The 24,206-nt window shown below is 47.2% G+C and overlaps 1 protein-coding gene across 16 annotated transcripts in view; it reads right to left on the bottom strand.

The window, feature by feature from the left end:
• Nucleotides 1–24,206, bottom strand: part of NIN (ninein) — a 92,296-nt gene that overhangs the window by 40,409 nt on the left and 27,681 nt on the right. For 10 of the 16 annotated variants that reach the window (XM_014854260.3, XM_044765615.2, XM_070504322.1 and 7 more), the window contains exons 4-12: nt 23,011–23,100; nt 21,344–21,513; nt 8,908–8,947; nt 7,407–7,597; nt 3,466–3,612; nt 2,818–2,985; nt 2,188–2,324; nt 1,736–1,876; nt 1,317–1,491 (exon numbers count right to left, since the gene is read on the bottom strand). In XM_014854260.3, coding sequence (XP_014709746.3) covers nt 1,317–1,491; nt 1,736–1,876; nt 2,188–2,324; nt 2,818–2,985; nt 3,466–3,612; nt 7,407–7,597; nt 8,908–8,947; nt 21,344–21,513; nt 23,011–23,100 — 1,259 coding nt within the window. The remainder of the gene's footprint in view (nt 1–1,316; nt 1,492–1,735; nt 1,877–2,187; nt 2,325–2,817; nt 2,986–3,465; nt 3,613–7,406; nt 7,598–8,907; nt 8,948–21,343; nt 21,514–23,010; nt 23,101–24,206) is intronic. The other 6 variants (XM_070504323.1, XM_070504315.1, XM_014854261.3 and 3 more) reach the window with 1 other exon arrangement.

Consider the following 24,206-nt stretch of genomic DNA (forward strand, 5'->3'; position numbering starts at 1 on the left):
ATGAAGTCATCCATGATGCGATGGGAAATGCACTGTCTTCTGGCAAGAAAAAAGTGAGTGTGATGGGAACGAAAAAGTCACTTGGCCTGGGGTATTGGAGAAGGCAATGGAGGGGCATGAAGCCCACCGAGGAATGAGAGCCAGTGGCACGTTCAGAGGGGCTGCAGGCACACACTGGCAGCTGCGGGCGGGACCTGAAGTTGGAAAAGGATGGGGACGAGCCCTGTGCAGGGGCCTTCAGTGCTACCATGTTGCACTTTACAAAGGGTAACGGCATGGTGGCAAGTGTTCTCTAGTGAGGTGGCTCTGGTGGCAAAACGGAAGTTAAATAGAAGAAAGGATATGCGTAAACCGGCTCAGAAATCGTGATGAATTCTGAGCCTATTCAGAGGCTGTGGAAATGGAGAGGAGAAGGCTAAATCTGAGAGGCATTTCAGAGCATCAACAGGACTTAAGGCTGATGAGTGAGGATGGCTGAGGATTTTAGCTTCCGTGACTTACAGCACATGGTGATGATGTAGATTAGGGAGAAAATTCTGGAGAGGAAGCATTTTGCTGGTTAGGGAGCAAGAATTAGCTCAATTTTTGATGTGTGGAATTTGAGGAACTTTCATAACCTCAACAATAGTGACTATCGCCTATGTACTTATGAGCTTCCAGAGACTGTATCTGTAGCATCTCCTTTAATCCCCATATCAATGCCATGGGGTTGGTCTTACAATGGTGCCCATGTTGTACGTTAGGAAACAGGTTTGGGGAACTTGATCAAGGGTTTCCAGGAAGTAGTGGTATCCAGATTGGAACCAGGCAGTCTGAGTCCAGAGCCCCTGCTTTATCTCTAGACTACACTGCACCATATAATTGGTGTCAGGGTCCAGGAAAGAGGAGGGTCACTTCCTCTCCGGAGGCACAGGAAAGGAGAGGAGGAAGTACAAGGCAGAGGAACATCTGGAAGCAGAGAAACAAAGCTGGTGGCTGCTGTGTGGCAGGAGACAAGGCCACCTGCTAAGAACAAGGGGGAAGGGGGGAAGGCAGAGGGTATCAACCAGGTTCCAAACAGCCTGAGCATCCAGTGCAACTTCAGCAGCTGAGAAGAACAAGACACATTAATCGACACTGTTGGCAAACCAGAAGCCTGGATACCCCCCAAATCCAGACGCCAGTGGGTCTCAGCCATGTCTGGGTCAGGACCCAGCTGGGCAAACGTACAAGAGTCCTCGGACTGAGCCCTGTGCAGACCTGCCCTCTTACAGAGCCACGGTTCCCCCATGGTGCCCCCGGCAGGGACACAGACCACCGACTAAGGGGATGATTACCTTTAAAGAGAGGGCGAGGCGGTCCCGGAGGTAGTTCTCTTCCGTTTTTGCCTTTTCGATTTCCTGCTCGAGTTCCAGACGCTGCTTGCCCACCTGTTGCAGGATCTGCTCTCTCTCTTTGCGGAGTTCACTCTTCAAGGCTGCTATGCGCTCCTTGTACTCTTCATCTAGTTTCCTGGGGGAAGGACAGACCGACAAGCTGCCATCAAATCCCTCAGAGGCCCCTACGCAGCCCACCAAAAAGGGAAACAAAGTCACAGAGATGGAGCTCCTTAAGAAGGCATATGATGTGTCCTGCTTTCCTCTAGGCTTGGCCACACCTGAGTCACTCCAGCCAGGTGTGGCCAAGCAGGCAGGCTGAGCCCCACTCCCTGGGCCTGGATGGCGAGAAAGCAGGGGCCTCGCCCTACCGGTCGCACCTGAGGTTGTACTCATTCCGCCGTTCTATGGCCGCATGGTGATCGTCCACCTCTGAGGCCATCAGAGACTTGAGCTTCTCAGCCTTGTCCAGATCTGACCGTAGCTTCTCTTTTTCTCTGACCACTTGGTCAACTCGCTCCCTAGAATCAGAAATAAACAGAGTTAAAGGGAAACTGCTTCTAAGCAACAAGTAGACCCAAAAAAACTCTCATTTGGCTTGCTTCAATACAAAAACAAAACCAAGACAACCCAAACCCTTACAAACAAAAAGACATTCCACCACATCCCTGAAAGCCCATGTGCTGATCTGAAGCTTCCTCGTTCCACAGCAGTGAGATGATGGAGGTCAGCCCCACTTGCACACGCGGAAGGACGTGTGTCTCAGCATCTGAATGACCCGCTGGACAAGAAGGGAAAGGGACGGAGCGAGTGAACCTTCCACTCAACTCACAGCAGATGCCGGATCTCAGCCTTAAAGCTGGCCAGAGCCGCCTGGTGAAGGCCGTTCTTGGTGACCAAAAGTTCATTTTCAAGAGCCAGCGTCAATTCTGTCAGGTTGACATTTCCATCAAGGCTGAAATCCAAGGCCTAGAAATCAGAACAAGGTCAAGACAATCACTAGTCCTGTGCTCCAAAAGCAGAAGCTGTGAAGGTCACACAAACACAGAGAACTGGATTTACCACCTAGAAGCTGCATGATTATATATCTTTAGTGATTGCTAAGGAACAATCTTTAATCTAGAACATAACTAAGTTCTCTCTAAGGAAACCATAACATAGTTATTGGCATGTTTAAAAAAATACTATCTGGCACTATAAATGAACACAGTAGTTTAATCTTTACCAACCAGGGATCAGTTAAGACCATTTTTCTTGTCAATAATTTAGGGCTTAAAAATGTGGAAAATAACTAGCAACAGACTCCTGGTTAAAGGGGGTAGGAAAAGTTCTCTCTTGTCTCTGAGATCTTGCGAACAGAAGAATCATTAAGGAAAAACCAAATCAAATCAGTTTCAAAAAACAGTGCAATTTTCCAACCCTGCCCCAATTTGCTATTTTTCTCCCATTTTAGCTGCCACACCTTCAGGATCTCCTGGCTGTTCTCAATGCCCTCTTCCTGCCAGGTGTCGAGAATTTTCTCCACTGAGGCATAGCCCATCCCATCATCCAGGCAGGAGAAGACCCGAAAGCCAATGGTACTCATCATCGCTGATGGGGTTGTGGTACGTCGTCCACTCTCATCGAAGGACTGGAAGAAGAAAGAGACTTGAGCAAGCTCAGGAATTTCAACAAGACGTTGATGAGGACTGAAACTGGTCCGTCCTGACCACGATGAGCAGAAAGCATGTTTCCATAATTGACACTGCTGCAAAAAAGTCACGCAGCCCCTTTGATCTCCTTTTCCAAGTGAGGCAAGAATGCAAAGCTTATCAAAAACAATTGATCTGGCAGAGAGTTCCTTGACATAGACGAGATGTGTCTCTACTTAACACCAGGTTTCGTCTGACCCACAGCTGACATTAAGGGGCATAATTAGTGGTCTTCCCACTCTGTAATTTATGGTCATTTCTCAAACCCAACTTTTCCTTCCCAATAGTTTAGTCTTTCTTTCCGACTCTCCTTTTGCTTCTCTCTTTCTCATCAGCATTTTTCTTCAGACAGCAGATTAATTCATTAGAAATTACTGAAATGGGTTTTAACTTCTACTCACAAAGAAACCATTTCTTACCTGCATGGAAAGGTGCCTTTTCAACTGTCGATATGGAGTAGACGCTGACGGTGGAAGGGATTTTCCATTTTTGAACAAGCCGTAGAAAAAGTCTTCCACACTCATGGTACCATCAGGATCAAGATTATGGAAGACTTCCTCGAGCACCTAGAAAATGGTAACCATGTGTTTTAAGTATTTCACTCAAAATAAGCCAAGACCCAAAGTACACCCCTGGCCAACAGAAATTGGCACCTCTGTTGATCCCAGGACTCCAGAAATACAATATGCCCCTTTATTCTCATTCCGTTGAATTTATTTTCCTTTCCAGTAATATGTCCTTCTTCCTCACACAAGCTAAACAAAAGTCCATTTTCAGCATCTTCATAATGTTACTCAATTTAGCAATGAACTGTTTCCTCTTCTACTCACACTCTTAGAACAGGTAATTTTTAACATTGCTAAACATTATTCTTACGAATTAAAAAATTACTTTGAAAATATAAAGATATAGCTTCCCAGTGCTGTGACAAAAGAAATTAGTTGGACATTCACTAAGCCGTTACACTATGCTGACTCCACATATCTTGCTTACATTGAATTTTTGAAATCACTATGTTAGCACCGCAGAATTTGGTCTGGGGTGGAGAGCAATGATCTAAGAGTTTGGTTCTGAAACCCATGACTTGGGAGTCAGAACGTTACTTGGAATAACACTGCGTGTTTGGGGTTTTTATTTGTTTTAGTGCTTTCACACAGGAGGAACAAAGACTGGATAAGAAGAATTGGTGTACGTGCCACAGAAAGGTTCTAGAGACATAAAGAGAAGGGAATTCTGACTGGCTTTTATGCCGTCTCTGACAGTAACCAAGTAGTGTTCCTTATATAATGGGGAAGGGGAAGCTGGACCAGAGCCCCTCCTCCAGGCTTGCTCCCTCACTCAACAGAGGAATGGAAAGGGGACTGAGGCAGTGTGAGTCACTGAGGCCACAAACCAGGGAAGGCAGGGAAAGACCTCCTTCCTGCTGGCAGTCGGATTCCTCTTTATTTTGGGGGCTAACATTTTTCTACAGGAACATGCCTCCAACGCATAAAACAGAAATCCCCTGGGGATCTTGTTAAAGGACAGACTCTGACACAGTAAGTCTAGGGGTGGGGCCTGAGATTCGGCATTTCTAAGAAGCTCTCAGGTGTACCCATGTCACTGAGTAGCAAAGAGACAGAATAAGCAACAATTTACTCTTGTTGCATCAGAACCTACAACTGGATCCATTCTAACAAAAGCCTTAATTCTCTGTAACATCTTCAAATTTTCAATATTCGTTTCATAAATCTGGACTATTGCTAGGATTCATGCCATCTTACAATTGTTGATTTTATTCTTCTTGTAAGTGCTTGAGGCATTTCTTTTACCTCAAATGCTTTTTTCCAATTCACTTCCAATAGGAAACATCTGTTTCTATTCTTGTTTTTATACCACTTCCTCTGGAGAGGACTCTGAAACAGGAAAATCATTCTAGAGAGTGGAAATCTTTGGAAGAAGCAAGGTACAGGTTGCTTAGCTAAGGTTCTGAGGTTGCCAAGACTCCTTAGCTTCTCTGTCTTGTTCTTATCAACCAAGAGAACACTTTCTTAGAGCACTGGGCTTTCAGGACCATCAAAGCAGGAAGCACAGCAAAATCTGGGTGTGCTGAAGTTAAGGAGCACGCTTTGGCTCTAACCTGAGCTCCATACCACTTTGCCTTGTGACCTTGGCCAAATCAACATGCAGCCTCCAGATTTCCTAGACACCCATCACCTGACCCATTCAGAGTACAGGAGCAAGTCAGTCCCACCATTATTGTATAGGAGGGAGGGCAAGTGGTGAATGAAAGGACGTGGATTCAGATGAGGGTGGGCGGGCAGGGCTGGGCTGGAAAGGAAAGAATGGAGTGAAGTGGGCATGTGAAGTGTCCTCTGCAGCCTATGCAGCAACCACGTCCAGAGCCGAGGGCACTCTCACTCCCCAGGATACGCTGACCAGGTCTCTGGATGGTGGGTGTCCCATGAGTATGTCGGGAAATAATGCACTAGAATACGAATCACAAACCTAAATACCCAGAGGGGCCAGGAGGGTGATGCCAACCAGCAAGGCAGAGGGGCTAGGGCATTAGAAAGTAGTGCCATTTAAAGCAGCAAACAGAACACACGGGAATGCATGCCCTGTGCGAAGGAGCTGGTCGCTTCTCATTGCCAGCAAGATGGAGCCAAATCTTCTGATTTTTAGCAAAATCTCCTGATTTTAAAGAGCGCAACAAAAGTCCAATTTTTAAAAATATTGGGCAGACCAAATAAAATAGCCTTTGGGCCACATTTGGCATCTAGGGTGACAGCCTGTCATCCCTGACCCATAGTCACCCTTGCTTCTGGGGAGCAGAGTACTAGTTACAGCTGCAAGGCAGTGAATCTGGTCCCTTCATGAAAACGGCAACAAGCAGCAATGATCTCACTTCCTTTACCCATAAAGTGAGGGGGACGAAGCCTACAATTGCTTTAACTCGTAAAACTCCAGGATCCAAGTTGCATGTTGCTGAGATCATCGTGCACTTTCAGCTCCTCTGTGGTCTAGAGCCAGGAATACAAAGCACTACAGTGTTTCATGATTTTTTTTTTGAGGAAAAGCACTAAGCAAAAGCCATATTCAATAAGCAATCCTTTATTCATCCTCAGCTCAGAGGACAATAACTAATGTGCTACTTCTCTTCCCAGGTTTTACAAACTCCACACGCAAGAATGTGCAACTCCCGGCACATGGCTACAGCGTATTCCAAGGACTGTTCTTAGATAAATAACCCAAGTTTGTGCAACATTTCTTGGCAAAAACAACCCAAGTTCTGCACACGGCCCTGGTTCATAATTTAGGAGGAGTGAATTTAATTTTATGACTCAACAGCCGCCACTGAAAAATCAATGACCACTGAGCCATTACAAAAGTAGTCGCTGCGTATATAACGGCCACGTACACAAGGGAAAAGGGAAAAAAAGCTTTTCTGCAGCCAGGCTACTTGGAAGATAAATCTCTTTCTGGTTTAGGCAAATAATACCACTTATCGCCCGAGCCCACAGACAGCATGGTTTCAAATATCGTTATAATCCAAGATTCACAAAGCTATGACTGTAGCCCTAACCTCCAAGTCCCTCCAATCCTATTTTTGGCTCTTTGAAAGGCATATCTTGGAATTATTTATATTCTTGTGTTTCACGGCTCTCCACGCACCCAGTCCTGCTAGTGCTCCTTTCAATTTTTCAGAAAACGTAAAGCTCCGAGTTTTAATAAGCAAGAGTCTTTTGGGGGCTCCTTCAACATTTCTTTCTATCTTCCAAACCACCAATCTTCCCTTTTCCATTTCCTCATGACCAGAATATCATGCCGGCTCCTGGCTGGTCTCCTAACCAGAGGCTCTCTTTACGCCAATATGCCCGTAAAAGTAAGTTTTTCCTAGATGTTACTCAATCTGCTGAAGAACCCAGCGTTGATATTGAGACTTCTCTCCAAAAACCTAAACTCATCAGCCTGGGTTTCAAAATATTCCCCAACTCAAATCTAGTGAACTCCCTCCCTGCTTCCTCCTTCCTCCATGCCTCTCCCACACTTGGCTCTGTGGAGGCCACGTCTGCAGACATATCAGATGTCAGAGCTGCACTGAGCTGGCGTCTGATGATAATGCGGGGTAATGTGCTTCGCACAGTGAGGGCACACAGTATGGGCTCAGTCAGCGTCAGCTATCATCAGTTTTTCTTTTCTACAGAACAAGGTGAGCTCCTCAAAGACAGACCCTTCACGACTACTTCCTAGGAAAAAAAAAGAATGGAGTCTCTGGAACATGCTGCAGGAAGCCCTAGTATGGCTGTTCCTAGCCTGTGGCCAGTGCAGCTTTCATCATGATTATTATTCTTGAATAAAAATTTGATGGAAGGCCTACCTCTCCATCGATGCTCTGCAAACCATACTGTTCGCAGATGGAGACCAACTTCTTTCGGTTCAGGTGACCATCACGGGTGATCCCCAAGTCTTCACAAACCTCCTGCAGCTTCTCTTCTATCCAGTTTTGGGGAGGGGATGACCCACTCTGTGAGGCATTCAAATCATCTGGGTTCCAAAATCTCAACTGGCCTGAAATAAAGCATACATTGTCTTGTCCCCAAAGGAATGACAAAGAGAGCCTATTCTCAAAGAAAAATGTGGTTTTTGAAAGTATTATAAGAAAAAAGACTGTAAATGTTGAGTCCATTTTGATTTGATCCTGAAGTTCAAATGAAATGGAACCACTGGTCCTCAGGCTGCAACTGGAGCCACGAGGCACTGCTGCTCACTGGCAGTCACACCCGCGTAAGAAACGCCACGTCCTAGGCAGTCACGCCCCGGGTCTAGGCTTGTTATTCCAACTGAACACACGCACAGCCCCAGGCTTCGGTGTGATGGGAAGAAAAGGCTGGTTGACAGCCATTCCACATGCCCTGCCTCAACTAGGGCTGCCAGATTCTGTCTCCACTTTCTTTCTAGTCTAAGCACCAGAACTGCTTTTACTGATAAGGAAATAACTTCATGATAAATGTCATAAAATAATCACAAAAATCACAAGATCAGCCTCCTCCCAAATCTTTACACACATAAGCATTCTGACCTACAGTCCCACTTGAAAGAATAAATGGTTGCAAGGAACAAGTTACTAATTATCTACAGATTAAGCATAAGTTCTATTTGAAGACTTAAGGATCAAACCACTTACTTAAAAATCAAAATCTATCCTCCACAAAGTTCTCACTTCTAGTTAAATTTTCCACTTACATATTGCAGATTCTGCAAAGCCATTACTTAAACATAGATAATTACTGGTGCAAGTTTGTGTGCCTGGAAGAACCTCAGAGGGCTGAGAAGAGCATTTAGTGCTACCTCTACTATTTCTGGAAGAAATGAGCCCATTCCTGCTGCGTCTTTGCGGGTTGGGGACGCAGAGGACACACTGTCATTACTCTTGAGCACAGGTAATGAACGGGGAGGCAGTGGGAGGCTGGGTTCTGTCCCCTGAACCACAGCGCCACCTGCTGGCCAGCAGACCAACGCGTTTCGATGCTTCTCAGAAACATCTGAAATTTGTCAAGGGATGCATTTTAATAGGTCACCATTTAGTTTAGGACTGCCCACAGATTAATTTGAAAGTCTATAGAAGAGTAATTAGCCCATACGTGAAATTCTGCGTCTTAGTTGCCATATCTTGCATGATGTTAAATGCTAGGATTTTAAAATTACGAGCTATCAATTAGGAATGAATTTTTTGTTGCTGCTGTGGTCAAGGTCACTTCTTAGCTGGCCGCCAGCATGCAAGGCTGTCAGGAAGAAGGCTAAGAGGCGCAGGAAGGGGGTGGAGACTGGGGCCGGCAGCCTTCCTTCCCAAGCAGGCCAGGCGCACGCTCAGTTCCTACCTTCCGCTTCGTACTCCTCGCTGTGCTGAGTCTTCCAATGCTGGAGAAGGCAAGAGAAGGAGATTAGCATGCTTCAGAACTTAGCCACTTTCCCCAAGGCCAGATCTCTCTCCAGCTCTGAATGCATCATCTGAGTGAGTCACACAGGCCTCCACTGCTTCCATCCAGGTGGGCTCTCCTCAGCCAGCCAGCCAGGCGCGAGGAGACTGCTAAGAAACACCACACCGCCTCCTGCAGTATTTCACCAGGGATTTGCCTTTCACATTTGTGAGGTCACTTATTCAACGGTGAAACCTGTCACAACCAATAAAACCAAGCCACAGCAATATTCAGAATCCACCAACCAACAAGGGTTAGTATGCATGCATTTATGAATTTGTTCTTCGGTAACCGTTTACTGGCTGCCAGGTATTATGCTAGATCTTTGGAATACAACTATGAACAAGACAAACATATTTCTTGCCTCAAGAAGTTTATGTGCTAATGAAGAAGTGCAGACAAGGAAACAGCAAGTACAATATCGCAGTATATGAAGTGCTGTGATGGAGAAGTTTAAGATGCTATGAGGGTCCCTAAACGGGATCCTTCAAACTTGGGAGACGAGGGTAGACTTCCTGGAAGAAGCAATGTCTAAACTAAGACCTGAAGGATGAACTGGAGACAGCCAAGCGAGGAGAAGGGGGCAGTTACTGTTTGCTGAAGGATGGAGGCAAGAAGGAGCCCAGTGTGTCTGTGTGGCACAGTGAGGGGACAGAGATGCAACCCAAAACAGGCAGCAAGAAAGCTCGGGTTAAATAAAATACACATCACCAGTAAGTTACATTAACAGCGGGTCGTTTATCTGAGCTGGACATTCTGCCCTCTTATTGAGCTGTGTTACCACTGGGTCTCTTCCAGGCCACAGCACACAGCTGTGGTGTGTGCACAAGCGCACCCTCCAGGGCACACGTCAGAACCGAGCCCAGCCGCTGCCCCATGGTCAGCGCGGCAACAGGTGGGTCCGCAGTGGGCAAGCTGCCTCATCAGTCTTGTTGGGAAGTTCTCCCACCATCGCAGGAAGCCCTGCTGAGAAAAGCTGAACCTCTCTTTCAAAACCCGGCCGCTGCCTCAGCATAGATCTGACTTCATGAAGGAAGCTGCCTTTGGTGACACACAACCAGCCCATTCTCTGCGAGGGCTGAACGGTACAAGACGAGCTCATCTCTTAGAATCCCGAGACCAACTCAGCAGGAAAGCAGGCCTGATCAACTCCCGCTCCAGAGCGTGGCCTCCTCGGGGCAGATGGTGCCACCTACAGTTGTTAGATTAAACGTGGAATTCCAGTCGCTTGTTCAGTGGTGTGAGTGGAAGTTCCTCTCTCAGGGTCCTGAGCACATCTCCTTTGCCCCATCCACGCTCCTTAGGCGAGTCCTTTCCTCTTACCAAAGGACACTGTCTACCAGGATTCGCAGTTCCGTTTGTACTTAGAATGATATGGAGGAGAGACCAGTTCAGAGTTCACCACATTTTGTGACACTAAACTGAAAGCTCAAACTGACGGTGCTGAGATGGATAATTCTTGCCCTACCGAAGACATCAAAAGGCCACAATTCAAAATATACAGGTTCCCTACAATTCGTTCAGACAACTGAAAGTCGCGAATACCCCTGGTGCCCATGGAAACAGAATTAGGGCACTGTGATTTCTGCTGGCTTGTTTGTGATTACACCTTTACCAGCCCACATTTCTACAAAGACACATCTCAAACCTGGTGGATGGAGGAGGCGTGGTGGGGGTTGGGAGGGAGAGATGGGGTAAACAGTTCTCCACGGATTTTCTTAAATAACTGTTTCTGGGTAGAATTCAACTATTTTTATATTAAAAATTTTAAATCAATAAAGCCTCACTAATAAATGCATCCTGCCTGCCTGTCTGTCCACATTTATTTCCTCACCCAACAGAGCAATGATTTAAATGCTCATCCTACTGTGGTGTCCAAAGTTCTGGAACTTCATTATTCAGCATATAAGTTGGAAACACTGAAATTAAACCCATTAAACCCACCTAAAGCAAATAAAATAGGTTCCTATGATCCAAGAACCAGTGGTCACAAGAAACCTACCAAGTCACACGCAGGCGACGATTGGTAAGAGCATAAACTGATGGGAGAGATGGCGGGCGTATGTCGTGTCGCTGGACCCGAGCAGTGAAGGAGGTCCCCACCGAGATATACAGTTGGAAACACACACACACAGCCCTTCAGAAACTCTCGGCAACAATTCCTAAAGCAACAAGCTGTGTATCTCGCTACATACAAGTTTATTTCTTACATCTGTTCACTTCTCAATTCATTTTAAAATAGTGAGCAATTAGTTCACAGGAGCCAAGGCGCCAATATGCCAAGGACTCGACCTCGTCCCTGGGACTGGGTGCACAGATCTGATTTGCTCCCCAGATCAGGACTTCCCTGCTGCCCTCTTTGCGGGCTGTCACCCCTAACCAACAGGAGATCTAGTTTGGGGCTCACAGCACAGATGCGGAAGCCAGACTGCCTGTCTCTGCAGCCTGGCTCACCTACCAGATTGGGCCTGGACAAGTTTCCTAATAACCTCTTTTGCCTCAGTTTCTTCATCTATAAAATGGGATTAAAATAGTACCTATATCAGCGAGCTGGGTCAAATGCTTAGAATTGTGCCTGGTACATAATAAGCACTATAAAAATGTATTATTTTCATTGGACATGCGATTACGTAATACATATTAAATTTATATTTGCAGATTTTTTTCATTACCACATTTAAGTTTAAAGCATTAATTTGGTGGACCTCGGGAGGTATCAGTTATTCCTATAAATTGGTAAGAACAATGCCAAGTCTCTAGCAGATATTCAAAGAATATGAAAAGACAAATCACCTAAGAGGCAACACAAACAAATATGGAGAAAGTTTCATCTCAACAGCAATCGAAGAAGTATACATTAAAACCACACAATCATTTTGTTCCCATTAAATTAGCAAAGCATTTAAAAATGACTTTTATTACCTCAAGTTTATGATTTAAAATAGGCCTGTTTATATGATACCAGTAGCAATGAAAATGGATATTATCCTTTTAGTAAAGAAAATGGTCTTATGTATCATAAGCCACAAAAATGTTCATAGTTTTTGGCTCAATAATTTCACACGATTTCTGACGGCAATAAAATGAAAGAAAGAAAAAAATGCATGTGCATAAATATGTACATTATAGTACTTTTTGTAACAGTAAAGTACTAAAAACAATTTAAATATTCAACAAAGGGGCATAAAGCATAATGACACATCATAATGTAGTCATTAAAAGTATGATTATAAAACCATGTAAGAACATGGAAAAATATCTTCTGAAAAGTTAAATGAAAGACCATAACCACAATGTTATCCACACTATGATTACTGCTGGCAAAATGTTTCTACAATTAGACAAAGACTGGAAGGAAACATAATAAAAATAGATACATTTGGCTGAAGGCATATGGGAACAATTTTATTTTCTTTCCTGCTATAAATGTTGTTTATGTAATATAAATAGGTCCGCTTCACTGTTTCTTTTGCCCACCTGCCCTCGATTCTCACTGCAGGAATTTCCTGTGAGCTGGGGGCGGGGAGAAGGGGAAAGCCCTCTCCCTTTGGTGCGTACACTCTGCAACCTGTGCACGTCCTCCGGCACCAGGGCCGTGAGGGTGGAGAAGGCTCGGTGTGAGCCCGGGTGCTGTTCAGGAGGGTGAGAGCTGCGGGTGCCAGTGCCTCCCAAGCCCAGTAGAGTGTGGAAAGATCAGGGAAGCTCGCCCGAGATCTGCCTTGGGGACTATGACCATGAGCATCCAAAAGAGGCCTTCTTGGGAGAGCCTAACCAAATGGCATCAGGGATGGCACAGCCTTCTAAACCCCAGGCAGCACTGGCACCTGAAATGACTTCACACCAACTCTTAGGGCACGTGGTGATGGGGTCAGGGCTAATCTCCAGGGGTAACAACTTCCCAAGCATCTCTCCCATGGCCCTGTATAAGCAACAGAGATGCAGCCAGGACCAGCCCTGCTAGAAGCAGAAGCAAACTCATGCTACTAGCTACATTTTCATTCCAAGACCACTCAACTGGAGATGGAGTTGACTGCCTGACAGCGCCATGCTTCTCCACTCCACCAAGGGTCTGTTCTTTCCTAAGAGGGAGGGAAGCACGTGGCGGCTGACGTTTGTTATTAAATTGCAATTTCAGGGGAGGGAGAAGCGAGGGGAGATTCAATTCATTCACAGTTCATTTATTTTCATTCTCACTGCCTGGGGCCAGCAGTTCCAATTAAAAGCAGGGGGAGAGGGAGGAGAAGGCGGGTTACAAGGTTTGGGGGATTGGATCATGGGCTATGGGACCTCCACCAATAAAGGGAGGCATCGCTCTGGAACAAGGCCGTTTAAATTGCTGACGTCCACCGGCGCAGTGAAAGCCTGGCCGGTGGCCTCCAGACGCAGCCCAGCCATGTGCTCTGGAAAGGAGATAATCACAAAAACCTCCAGAAAAGTGGGGGCCGAGGGAGGGACAGCTGCTGCGAGGTGTTCTCAGTAGTAATTCATAAAAAAGGATTTTTCATTTCTTCCCCTGAAATCGTATGCAGCCTCTTGCTGGAGAAAGAATAAATACGGATAAATTTTTAAAAAATTGATCTGTGGCACTTCAGCTACTCCCCACTCTGGCGGCAAAATGATAGTGCGCGTGCGTGAAGGGTTCCGGCAGCAACACTGGGTTAAGCCTGGCTCTGCGGCCTTGTGCAAGGCCTCGGACCTTACTTCTGTGTATCCACTGCCCAGTGGGGATGACCCACCTGAGGGGGATGTGGTGGCACCTGCTTGGCACTCAGGAAACGTTAGCTGTTGCCATTATTTCAGCCGGAACAACGACGTGGTGCAGGATTTGGACGCCAGAGCCAGACTCCCTGGGTTCAATTTCAGCTCCACCACCTTCTGGCTGTGCAACCTTGGGCAAGCTACTTAACTTCTAAGTGCCTCAGTTCCCTCCCACGGAGGGCTAATCTTTGGAAAGCACTTAAAACGGTGCCTGCTATGAAACAAGTGCTAAGTGTCTGAGTAAATAAACACTGCAGTTACTGTGCCTACCACCTGGACGTTCAAAACTAGTGGAGGGCAGAGGAGAGAAGCAGGCAGGCCAGCGTCAGCTTTAAGAACAAACCCAGAGGACAATCTGTAGAAACTACAGCTTTGAGCATGTGACTGTGAAGAAGCAATCAACGTTTGACTCAACTCAGGTGCAGGGCCTCCCCATGGGGACAGTGTCCCTGGGCGGCCACAGTGGGCAGGGGCTGCCTGCCCTTCCACACGACACGCCAGGTGTGCTGGCCAACAGTTCCATTGAGAGCGCAGAGGGGAGAGGGTCAGAGGTTGCCTGGCCCTCAAACGGCTGCTGCAGAAGAAGCCCCCACACCTCAGGCAGACAAAGGGGGCCCCATACCCACCCTCTGGGCTGTGCATCTCACTGTCGGGCTGGCCATTGTGGTCAGCCCTTGGACATCCCACAGCTGGACAAGGGTGCCCCGTGCCCGTGGGCCACGCGGTGGCACTGCTCTGGGGACACTTTCTTTGGAGGGACACCTGCTTGGCCGGAGTGTGGAGCAGATGGCCCCCGCCTCTTGGATCCTGGGCTTCCAGCCCCCAGGCTGGGCCAGCATCTGCAGCCTGCGGGCCTGCGGGCCCCTGCCCACAATAGGCCAGCCGCAGCCCCCACCAGCCATCTGCTCTGGTGCAGACCTCTGTGCCCCTCAGAATGTACGGCTAATTAAAACGATTATGGGGCTCACACAGGCTATTCTCTCCCAGCAGAGGGGGCTGAGCTGATCTCAGCAGCCTTAAGCAGATTTTTTCTTTGAAAGGGGAAAGCCTTGCCAGCCCAGAGAGGGGAGGAAGGAAACGTGCTAGAATAACAAAGCTCCCCAAATAACCGAGTTGTTGTGTTCATTTTACAAGAGCTGCACACGGAGCCGAGCACAGGAAGTCTTGGAAGAAAAACAAATCAGTTTCGGAGAATGCTTACCATGGAAACTTTAGGACTTTTTAAAACACAGCGTCTATGGTGTATTTAACTAACAGTCCTAAATATTTACGAAGCCATACTCTGAGCCGGGTACTTGAAGTTAAGTGCCCAGCTGTTTCCACAGGGACACGCTTCCTGGGACCTTGCTCACTTCCCGCTCTCCCACCTCTGAAGGCAAAGCGGCCACAGTGGGGGCCGGCGGCCCCGCCCCATCTCTCTGCTCTGAACCCAGGACAAGCTGCTCCTGGCCGGGCTGTCAAGACCAAAATGCAAATCAGCCCTTTTATCTTTAAAAGCAATTAAAAGCTACAAGTGCTGAGGATAACGGGAACTAATGTATAATTTTTAAATGCACGCACACTTAGATGAGTCCTGCTGGATTGCCAAAAGGCTTCAGTACTGCCAGTGGGAAGAAATGCGGAATTTAAACGAGTTTGAGCCTTAAGCCTCTCCTCCCACCAAGGTTGGGGCCTCGTTTTGGTTCACTGGATTCTCAAGTCTTTAAAGGAGAGGGATTTTTTTAATACGTCTGCTCATGTACCCTGTTCATCAGAGCTGCTCAACAGATAGTGAATACCGCTTTTCTATCTGAAAAATACTTAATGGTATAGTTGGGAAATGTTACATTATCATTAAAATTAACTTGTTAATTTCTGATGTGTTGTCTGTTTTATTTCTAGTTAGAAAATAAATATTAGAAGTTGTTGACCGGGAAGGAGGCGGGGGTGGGGCGGACTCCAGGGGATTCCCTCTGGGAGCAGGTCAGGAAGCCTCATGGAACCACAGAGCGGGAGCCTGGGAGCTGCGTCAGTGTCTGGACGAGAGGCGTCTCGTGAGCTTTGAAGGGGCTTCTTTCGATGACTTTCAAATGATATACAGTTGCATCTTGAGTATGTGTTTCATCTCTGGGAATAGCCAGATGATCTAACAGACTTCGGAAATATAAAGGGAAACACTGGAATTCCATCAGTAAAAAACCTATCCTCACGTTGCCATACTGTTTGATGGAAATAAAGGGCATAGGTAACGAAACTGCTTACTTTGTCAGTCAGAGAGCAGAACAAAAAATGTCACCGGGAAATAGATACACTTCACCTACAAAAGCTCTTAGCAGAATGCCTCTCAGTTATCAAGAAGTTTGCTCCGGAATTAAATATTTATTCCATACAATGTAAATGAATAATTCATGAGGGTTAACTGCAAAGTTATGCATATATGAAAATGAACGTGAGGAGAATATAAGTCAGTTTAACACTTCTTGTAGAAGTTTGATTTTATGAAGGGTAGTAAAAGTCAGTTTTGGGTTTCTTTTGTTTTTTTCCATTTTTAAACAACCATCACCAGCCAGCCTCCTGCCCCCACAGCCCCACCTCAGCCTTGGCTCGCGTCTGCTCTGGGCCCCGTTGGTTCTAATGTTCCCTCAGGTTCTCAAGGCCGCACGGTTCGCCTTACACTGCTATTGTCTGCAGCTGAAGAAATGATTGTTTTAAGCCTCCTGCTGTTGATAAGCATCTTTCTAGACCCGGTTTACTCCCCGTGGAGGGAAACAGTTAACAAAGTGCCCCCTGTTTTCAACGAGGGCAGAAAGCAGGGTGGCCGCCCCGACTGTAGCAACTGCCCGCCTTTCCCACCAGGTCTGGGGAACACGAGAGAACTGAGATTAGTCCTGTTTTTTTTTTTCCTCTTCCAGCTACCCTTAGAAGAAACATGAGCATAAAATTCAAGGTCAGTTCAGTAGCCATTGTATATATGCTTATAAAACGGGGACAAACGTACTCTTCCAAACCTAAAAACTCACCTCTGTTTCTTAACGAAATAAAGCAAAACAATGACAACCCAAACCCTCTCACTGACCGCACCTCAGGGTGGAATCGAGAATGTGCCCTTTGTTAGTCTGGATTCATTCAGAATAGAAGGCCCCAGTGAATTGCCTCGAGTGAAAATGATCCCATGAAAAAAGGAAAATCACCACTTTCCCTTCAAAACCCCCTGAGATGAGAGGTCAGACTCCCAAGGGATCCCTTTGCCAGATAAACACACTAAATTGGAAGGTGAAGCCACAATTCAGCTGATTGTGGAACCCACCTGTCGCTGTGAATCAGCACCTTCTGCTTCAGGGTTTCCAAAAGAAACTCTGAAATACACGTTCCAGTGCTGAAAATTTAGCGAAATCACAGTGGCCGCTCCCTGTGGTTTTACGGCCCTGTCACTAAACCAGGGAGGACGCTTCACAGCCAGGTTAGACATCTTCTGTTTCAGCAGGAAAGAACTGAATTGCCTGAATAAAGCTGGGGGGTGGGGGTGCGGATAGGACGGAGGTGATTAAAATCTTTACAGTTGATGTTAGGGCTTTAACATACGTGAACCGAAACAAAAGTCGAACACAACCAGAAACACCTCACAACGAGGCTTCTTCTCCTACAGTCTGTTCAGGGGATGAAGCCCAGGTGGCGGAGCGTTTGTCACACAGTAACAACGCAGGTCTCCCCAGGGCACCACGTCACAACAGCCACCGAGACTGGTCCTGGGAGGAGTTCCAATCGCTGTAACTACTGCAGCCTGAAGCTTCGTCTGGTTACTTGGAAGCAGTCTCTGCAACAACATTGCTCTCACCCACCTGGATTTCTGTTTTCCTGGGTGGATGGGACAGGGTGAGTCATAGGTGGGCTGCAGAGAAGCATGACCGCTGAGAAGTACCTATAATTTCCATTATATGTATGAGAGAAGAGGGATGCAGGAATCACGTGTCAGCTCTCCCCCAGGAGCCGGAAGGAGCTGTGAATTCGCAGCGAGTCCCTGTCATGGGGGGGATGACGGGTTATCCCTTCAGATGACTGATGGCTCACATGTCCCCACGGCATGAGCTCCTAGAGGGAAGCGAGCCACTCCGAGGACGGCTCTCCCGAGGGCTGTGACACCATTCCACTCCACTGCCCACCCCTCCCCACATCCTCAGAGAAGTAAAGTAATAAGCTGATTCATCCTAGAGTTAAAATTAGTCTCCTGTTGGGTGGCCACGGCCAGACTCCCCCCATTTAACTTCCGACAACAGAGTCAGGCCCTTTGTCTCCATCAAAACCTCTGAGGTCACCTAGGAAAAATCAGGCACGTCTGAGAGCGGAAGAAACCACAGTCGGAAGGAGGTGAGGAACCCCCGAGCCTGGATCCAGGAGTTGAAGAACCTCAGAGGGCCCGTGGCCAGCTCCCTGTGACGGCTCCTTAGACTTGCTCACCGTGGGAGACCTGGCCCCGCTCCCTCCTTCAGTGGGGCCCAGCCCCCCTGAGAGAAAGTCTGAGCCGCTGATGAACACGCCTGAGGAATCCATTCCTCACGCCCAAGGGCCTCAGCAACCGGAAGGGAGCAGAAAGAAGCCAAGAGCACAAGAAGGCTCTCCTCACAGTAAAGAGTGAACAAACCCTGCAGGTCACTGAGAGCCTTTCCCTCCCTGCATGCCCCCTCTCGGGGCTGCTCTAGGACAGGGGACCTGGACGGTTCGGAAGAAGCGACGGGGGTATTTCTAGTACAAGCCTACACTGCCCAGGGCATGAACTGCTGTTGGCCAACCTAGTGGCCCCAAATTGCCGAGGCTGCTATGGAATCCGGCCAGGAAACAGGAACGCCATCCTGACACGACGGCGTACAGGATGACGGACACACGGACGAAACCACGCCAGCAGACCGCTGCGCCACGGGCAGCGAGGGTGACCCACGGCCAGGCTCCTGCACAAGCTGGGTCTGGCCCCTCTCACTGCCCACAGGAACGTCAAACATGTCACACGTCATATGGGAAGCTCTTAGTTTTTTAAAGTGATGAATCGATCTGAAAACTGACAGGCTCAACTCCGCTCACAAAACACCTCATTTTTAGGCAAGAAAGCAGCTGGATGAGCTTGGTTCGAGTCCACATTCAGCCATCTAAAAAGCACAGGGTAAAAGACAACAAGATAACAACCTGGTCCTCCTGTGGGCTTTCTGGGGTGGGTACCACAGACTCTGGAAGCCAAGTCAGGAGGAGGCCTCAGAGAATAGAGACCAAGAGAGATGACACTCCACAGCCTCTGTCTCTGCTCCATTGGCGGTGGGAGCTGGACACCAGCAGCTTCTACGTGGAACAAAGGTTTGGGCTAAGAGGTTCTGCAGGAGTCAGGGAAGCCAGAGTCCATCGGGGAGAAAAGGTTCCCCCAACACACCCTTTTTCTAAGATAGAAGCAGCAAGGTTTCATCCAGACTTGGGCCTCAACTCTTATCTTTATTTATATATGAAACTGGAGTCTCATTTTTGGGGGTTTTTTTGGTGAGGAAGATTAGCCCTGACCTAGCATCTGCCGCCAATCCTTCTCTATTTGCTGAGTAAGACTGGCCCTGAGCTAACATCCATGCCCATCTTCTTCTATTTTGTATGCAGGATGCCTTCCACAGCATGGCTGGATGAGTGGTGCTCAGGTCTGCACCCATGATCCAAACACGGGAACCACGTCTGCCGAAGTGGAGCATGCAAACTTAACCGTTGCGCCATCGGCTGACCCCCAGAGCCTCACTTTTTAAGTAGTAAATCTCCCTGGAAGTCGGGAGATGAGATGAGAAACACACTGCCAGCAGCAGAGCCAGTGCTGCCCACCAGCCTTCTGGGTCCCCAGGTGGTAATGAGAAACCGTCTTGCCAAAAAATAAGTAATTGCTGATTACTTATAACCAAATAATAACGCCCTGGGTACTGAAAAGAGCTGGAGAAAGGAGATACTCGACCTAAAAGTGTTTTCCCAACGACATAAGTGCACCCCATGTGCTGAGACACACCTCTCCATTCTCGCGTGGAGAAGTGTCTCCTGTACACTCCACATTGCTCAGGGTTAGGAAACAGACTTCACGTCATAAAAGGACACCTTCCTGACAGCAGGATAAATACCGCAAACGCCCCAGCAACTGAAGTTTTGCAAAGTGCTTGCCTCCCTGCAATTGTGTACGCAACATTTTTGTGCCTGCGAGCATATGTGTTTTACGGGGGAAAGGGGCCTGTCTGCATTCTCAAAGGGACCCAGGAAAGGGTCTGCAGCTGGCTGAACCCAGATGGGAGGCAGCCTGTGGCCAGGCCAACTGGCCGGGTGATTCCAGGCAGTGTCCTCCTCCCTATTCTCACCACCTCTCCTGTTCCCAGCCGGCCCCTCTCGCCCACACTGCTCTCACACAGTTTGTGTGGTTTCTCTCTCTCCGTTCTCCAGCGGGGTTTCCTCCATCTCTCCTCACTGCATTTCTGCACTGCTCCTTCACTCCTATTGTGAGGACATGTCCTGCTGGTCTTAAAAAAATGGTGCAGACTTCTGATGCGCAGACCAGTCATGCGACTTCTAAACGACAGTGCTTACGGCTGCTTATTTCTGCCCAATTCTTGGGCTCTTTCCAGTTACCTTTGGGTTTGTGGGTATTGCTGAAAGCTGAAGATGTGAGATGTCTGACTGCGGGGGATCTCACTGGAGCAAGCTTCCTATAGGTCTCAGCAAGCTGAATGTGGAAGTCAGATGGTGATGAACACACCCCCAAATCGACCTACAAGCTACAGACTATTTTGAGAAAGTTGAGCCACTTTGTCTCTTTTCCAGTTTATATTAGCATCTGAAATATTTGCATCCCCAGTCTGAGCAGGGATTTGCAAGAAATATTTAGAGCTTGCTCAGCATGGCATTTTCAATCACGTTCTATAAATGGGATGCTGGTAAACGAGCCATGAAGAAAAGACACAGAAAATGTTACTGCTTCTCCTTTATTGGTAAATCATGGCGACGTGTAAAACAAAAAGAAAGGAGATGAGGGAGGCAGCGAGTCTCTGATTGCTGGAGAGCAAGACGCGCCTGGGTGTGGCGGGACCAGTAGGAAGAACCTGGCAACGCTGAGCACTGGGCCAAGAATGAGTTTTAAAGCTTCTTTACTCCACAGAAGGTAAGATACCGGCTCTCAAAGTGTCTACACACGGCTTTCATTCCCTACCTGTCCTGGATGCTGTGGTAGAGTCTGGGGGCAGGGAGCTGGTTAGTTTTTTACCTAACTAAAAACGACAGTGCCCGGGAGAGAGATGTATTCCAATGAAGGGCTAGAAGTGGCAGATCCCAGATAGTATGAAAATAATGGAATTCAAAAATGTATAACCATAAAGCACGCACAGAAATGTCAGCTCTCCAAAAGTTGAAGCAGAGGTGAAAACATTCAAACAACAGAAGAAGTAGCCGTACACATCCACAAGGCAAGTAATAAGATTGGCAAGTAGTTGGCAACCGAGAAAAGCCGTAAACGCCCTCAGTTCTTCTGTCTTGGCGTCATAGCAATGTGGGCATCCGTCGGGATCCACGCCTGTGGCCCAGTAGACATGCCTGCCCCAGTTCTTACCTCATTGTGGTCACTGGTGGGGACATGTGAAGGCCGAGCCTCTTCACCTAGTGGTTCGATCACTGTCACCTCCGCAAACTCCTCCACGGACTCTTGGAACTCAGGTAAGGACCTTCGTCCATACCGCTTCCCACCTCTAACGTATTTGGGCTGAGCTTCTAGGGAGCAGTCTGGGGAAGGAGACAAAAGTTGAGGCCACATTACATGACAGTCGCAGCCCCCGGCTGACATGCACAGCCTTCAGACACAGCCTCTTATACCAGCCCCAAAATAAACCACCACCGTTCGCCAGTTGGGGTGGATGTGGGCGTAGACGAGCCACCAGGTCAGATGTAGGGCGCAGCTTCTAATTCCACACGATTAACAGTGCTCAAGCATCTCCTGCATGTGATGGGAGTGCAAGGCCGGCAGGGAGGGAATGACTCAAAATGATTCTGATCAGGACAGAGCAAGGGGCCATGTTTGTTCTGTGTATGAAGCGGAGAAAGGGAGAGGGTGTGATCATACTAACAAGGGAGGAAGTCTTGAAGAATGATGATAGAAAGAGCACCACATCAGCGCTGCAAAGTCAGTCTTCAACCAATTAGTCTGAAACACACCCCTCTCGTACCTCAGTGACTCCTTGTTCACCATCCACTGTCTGATGCCTCAGACAAGCAGGATGGCAGAACAAAGAAACTGACACAGCGGATCCTAATCAATTAATGACAGCTCATCGCTTATATGAAACCTGGCATCAAGATCTTATTATAAAATTAAAGCTGTGGAATAAAATAGTAAATGCGAAACTGCATTAAGAAAAATGGTATATTATGTTCTTTTCTCTTCATGAGCTTCAGTGCTGTACCAAATAAAAAGGAAGGTGCATAATGGGAGAGTCATCTCGTAACTTAAAGAAGGACTTCAGCAATTCTGATGGAACATGTCTCAGGTTCGACATTCGCCACCTTCACCACCACCACCACCATCTCCACCACCGTTTCAGCCACCACCACCACCACCACCACCACCAGACACTAGCCCTTCTCTACATGGAGAGCTTTAAAGCAATAAAATAAATACTTCACCCTATGCAAAGTCAGTTAAATATAGATTTTTTAGCACCTTGCAAAGAATTAGAATAAAATACTCCATTAAAATACAAAAGACTGGCAATGCTTTGATTTCAGTTCTTCTCGCCCACACAGACACCCCGTCTCTGTGGAGAACATAATGTGTGTTCTGTTTGAACATGATGGTCTTAACAAGATATGTCTGAACTCAGACACGTAGACAGCAGATGAGGTGTGCACACATGTCATCTAGACAAGGAGGGCTGATTAGATAATAACTGAAAGGACAAAACCCTTCCTTTGTCACCACTGACACCAGGTCAGCTTTCCCTGGAGGACCGGAGACCCTGTTGACTAACTCTGCCCTCCACGTCCTCCCATGCCCTTCCTCCGGTGTAAGCTCAGATTTCACAGATGTGGTCAGAAGCATTCTGAAAATGCTCACCGAAGCTCAGAGTGAAGTATTTATGCTTGCTCTAGGATTTCTAGCGATATTTATATCCAGCTTTTTAAATGTCCCAGTTCAAGTCATTTCATCAGCTCAAGCGATTCTCTCCGGGGAGTGTTCACGCATGCAAAATTTATATTGAAAACCGCATGCATATTTGAAGGTACCTTTCATCAGGAGAGAGCATGTCAGCTTGTGAGTACTCAGGAGCGGCCCGGACACCCGAGCTCCTTGTTGGCAGCTGACACCCACAGATGCTAGTCAGATAAGAGGCAATGCAGAACCATCCTTAACTCGTATGTATTCTTACATTTTAGAGGCAGACAACAAGATACACCATTAGTGACAATGGGGGCTTAGAAAAGTTTATAAGGAAAACGTGTAACACCAGGAAATGGAACACGGGGTTTTCCCAGTGTGAGAACAGCCTCGGTCCTGGGCATGGAAGTGGCAAAGCAGCTCTGAATGCGCGCTGCACCTTTTCAAAGAGAAAACGCCATCAGACAAAGCAGACATCTTAAAAAACCCACTGTGATCTGACCCAAATCCCACCTGTGGGTGAAATGGTTCCCCAGTTATTTTCACTAACTACCCCATGCCGTTTCTGGTGGATCTGAAACAGCTCTTTCTCTAAGCAGTGGAGGGTAAGAGATGGGGAACAATTAGGGTTTTTGTTTTATTTATTGACATTTATTTTTGTGTTGCCAGGAAGTTTAAAAAATTTTTATTTTGTTATCTTTTATTATTATAACTAATTTTGAGCAAACTTCAACATCTTTCCCTGAACGTACATACATCACAAAGTCAATTTCTAGAGAAATCTGTTAAACAGTATTATCTTTTTGGAATAAAGATATTAGCACGCAAAAAGGAAAAACAGGGCATTAAGCTTCCTCATACTGAATTTCCCAAACCATCCATGTGATAAAGAATTAGACTAATCACACCAGTTAAAAAGTTACCTCTTAGACTTATCCCTCTCCTGTTAGAGCATCACCTACATGATGAGATGGAAAGAGAGACAGCACATGCGAGGAGGCCCAGAGAGAACATTCGCGGTCCCGGCCAACATCGGGTTAAGCATTTGAAAACTCTGCTCCTCCTGACCAGTCTCACTGAGGCCTTCCCAAGCGCACAGCGGCCCCTAAGCAGAAGGCAACTCAGGGATTTTAGGAGACTCTCACGCATGAAATCAAAGAACGTCTTACCCCTTGCTCACCACGCCCAACGCCCAACGCCAACACTCAACGAAGACTGGCAGAACCACAGCCCTGGGGCAAAGTTTACCGACTTTAGGAGCACATTTAGATGCAATTCACACATTTCAGGGATTCATCCTGGAACACTTTTATCTACACCAGAT

This window comes from Equus asinus, chromosome 2 (assembly GCF_041296235.1).
Source record: "Equus asinus isolate D_3611 breed Donkey chromosome 2, EquAss-T2T_v2, whole genome shotgun sequence".
NCBI lineage: Eukaryota > Metazoa > Chordata > Mammalia > Perissodactyla > Equidae > Equus > Equus asinus.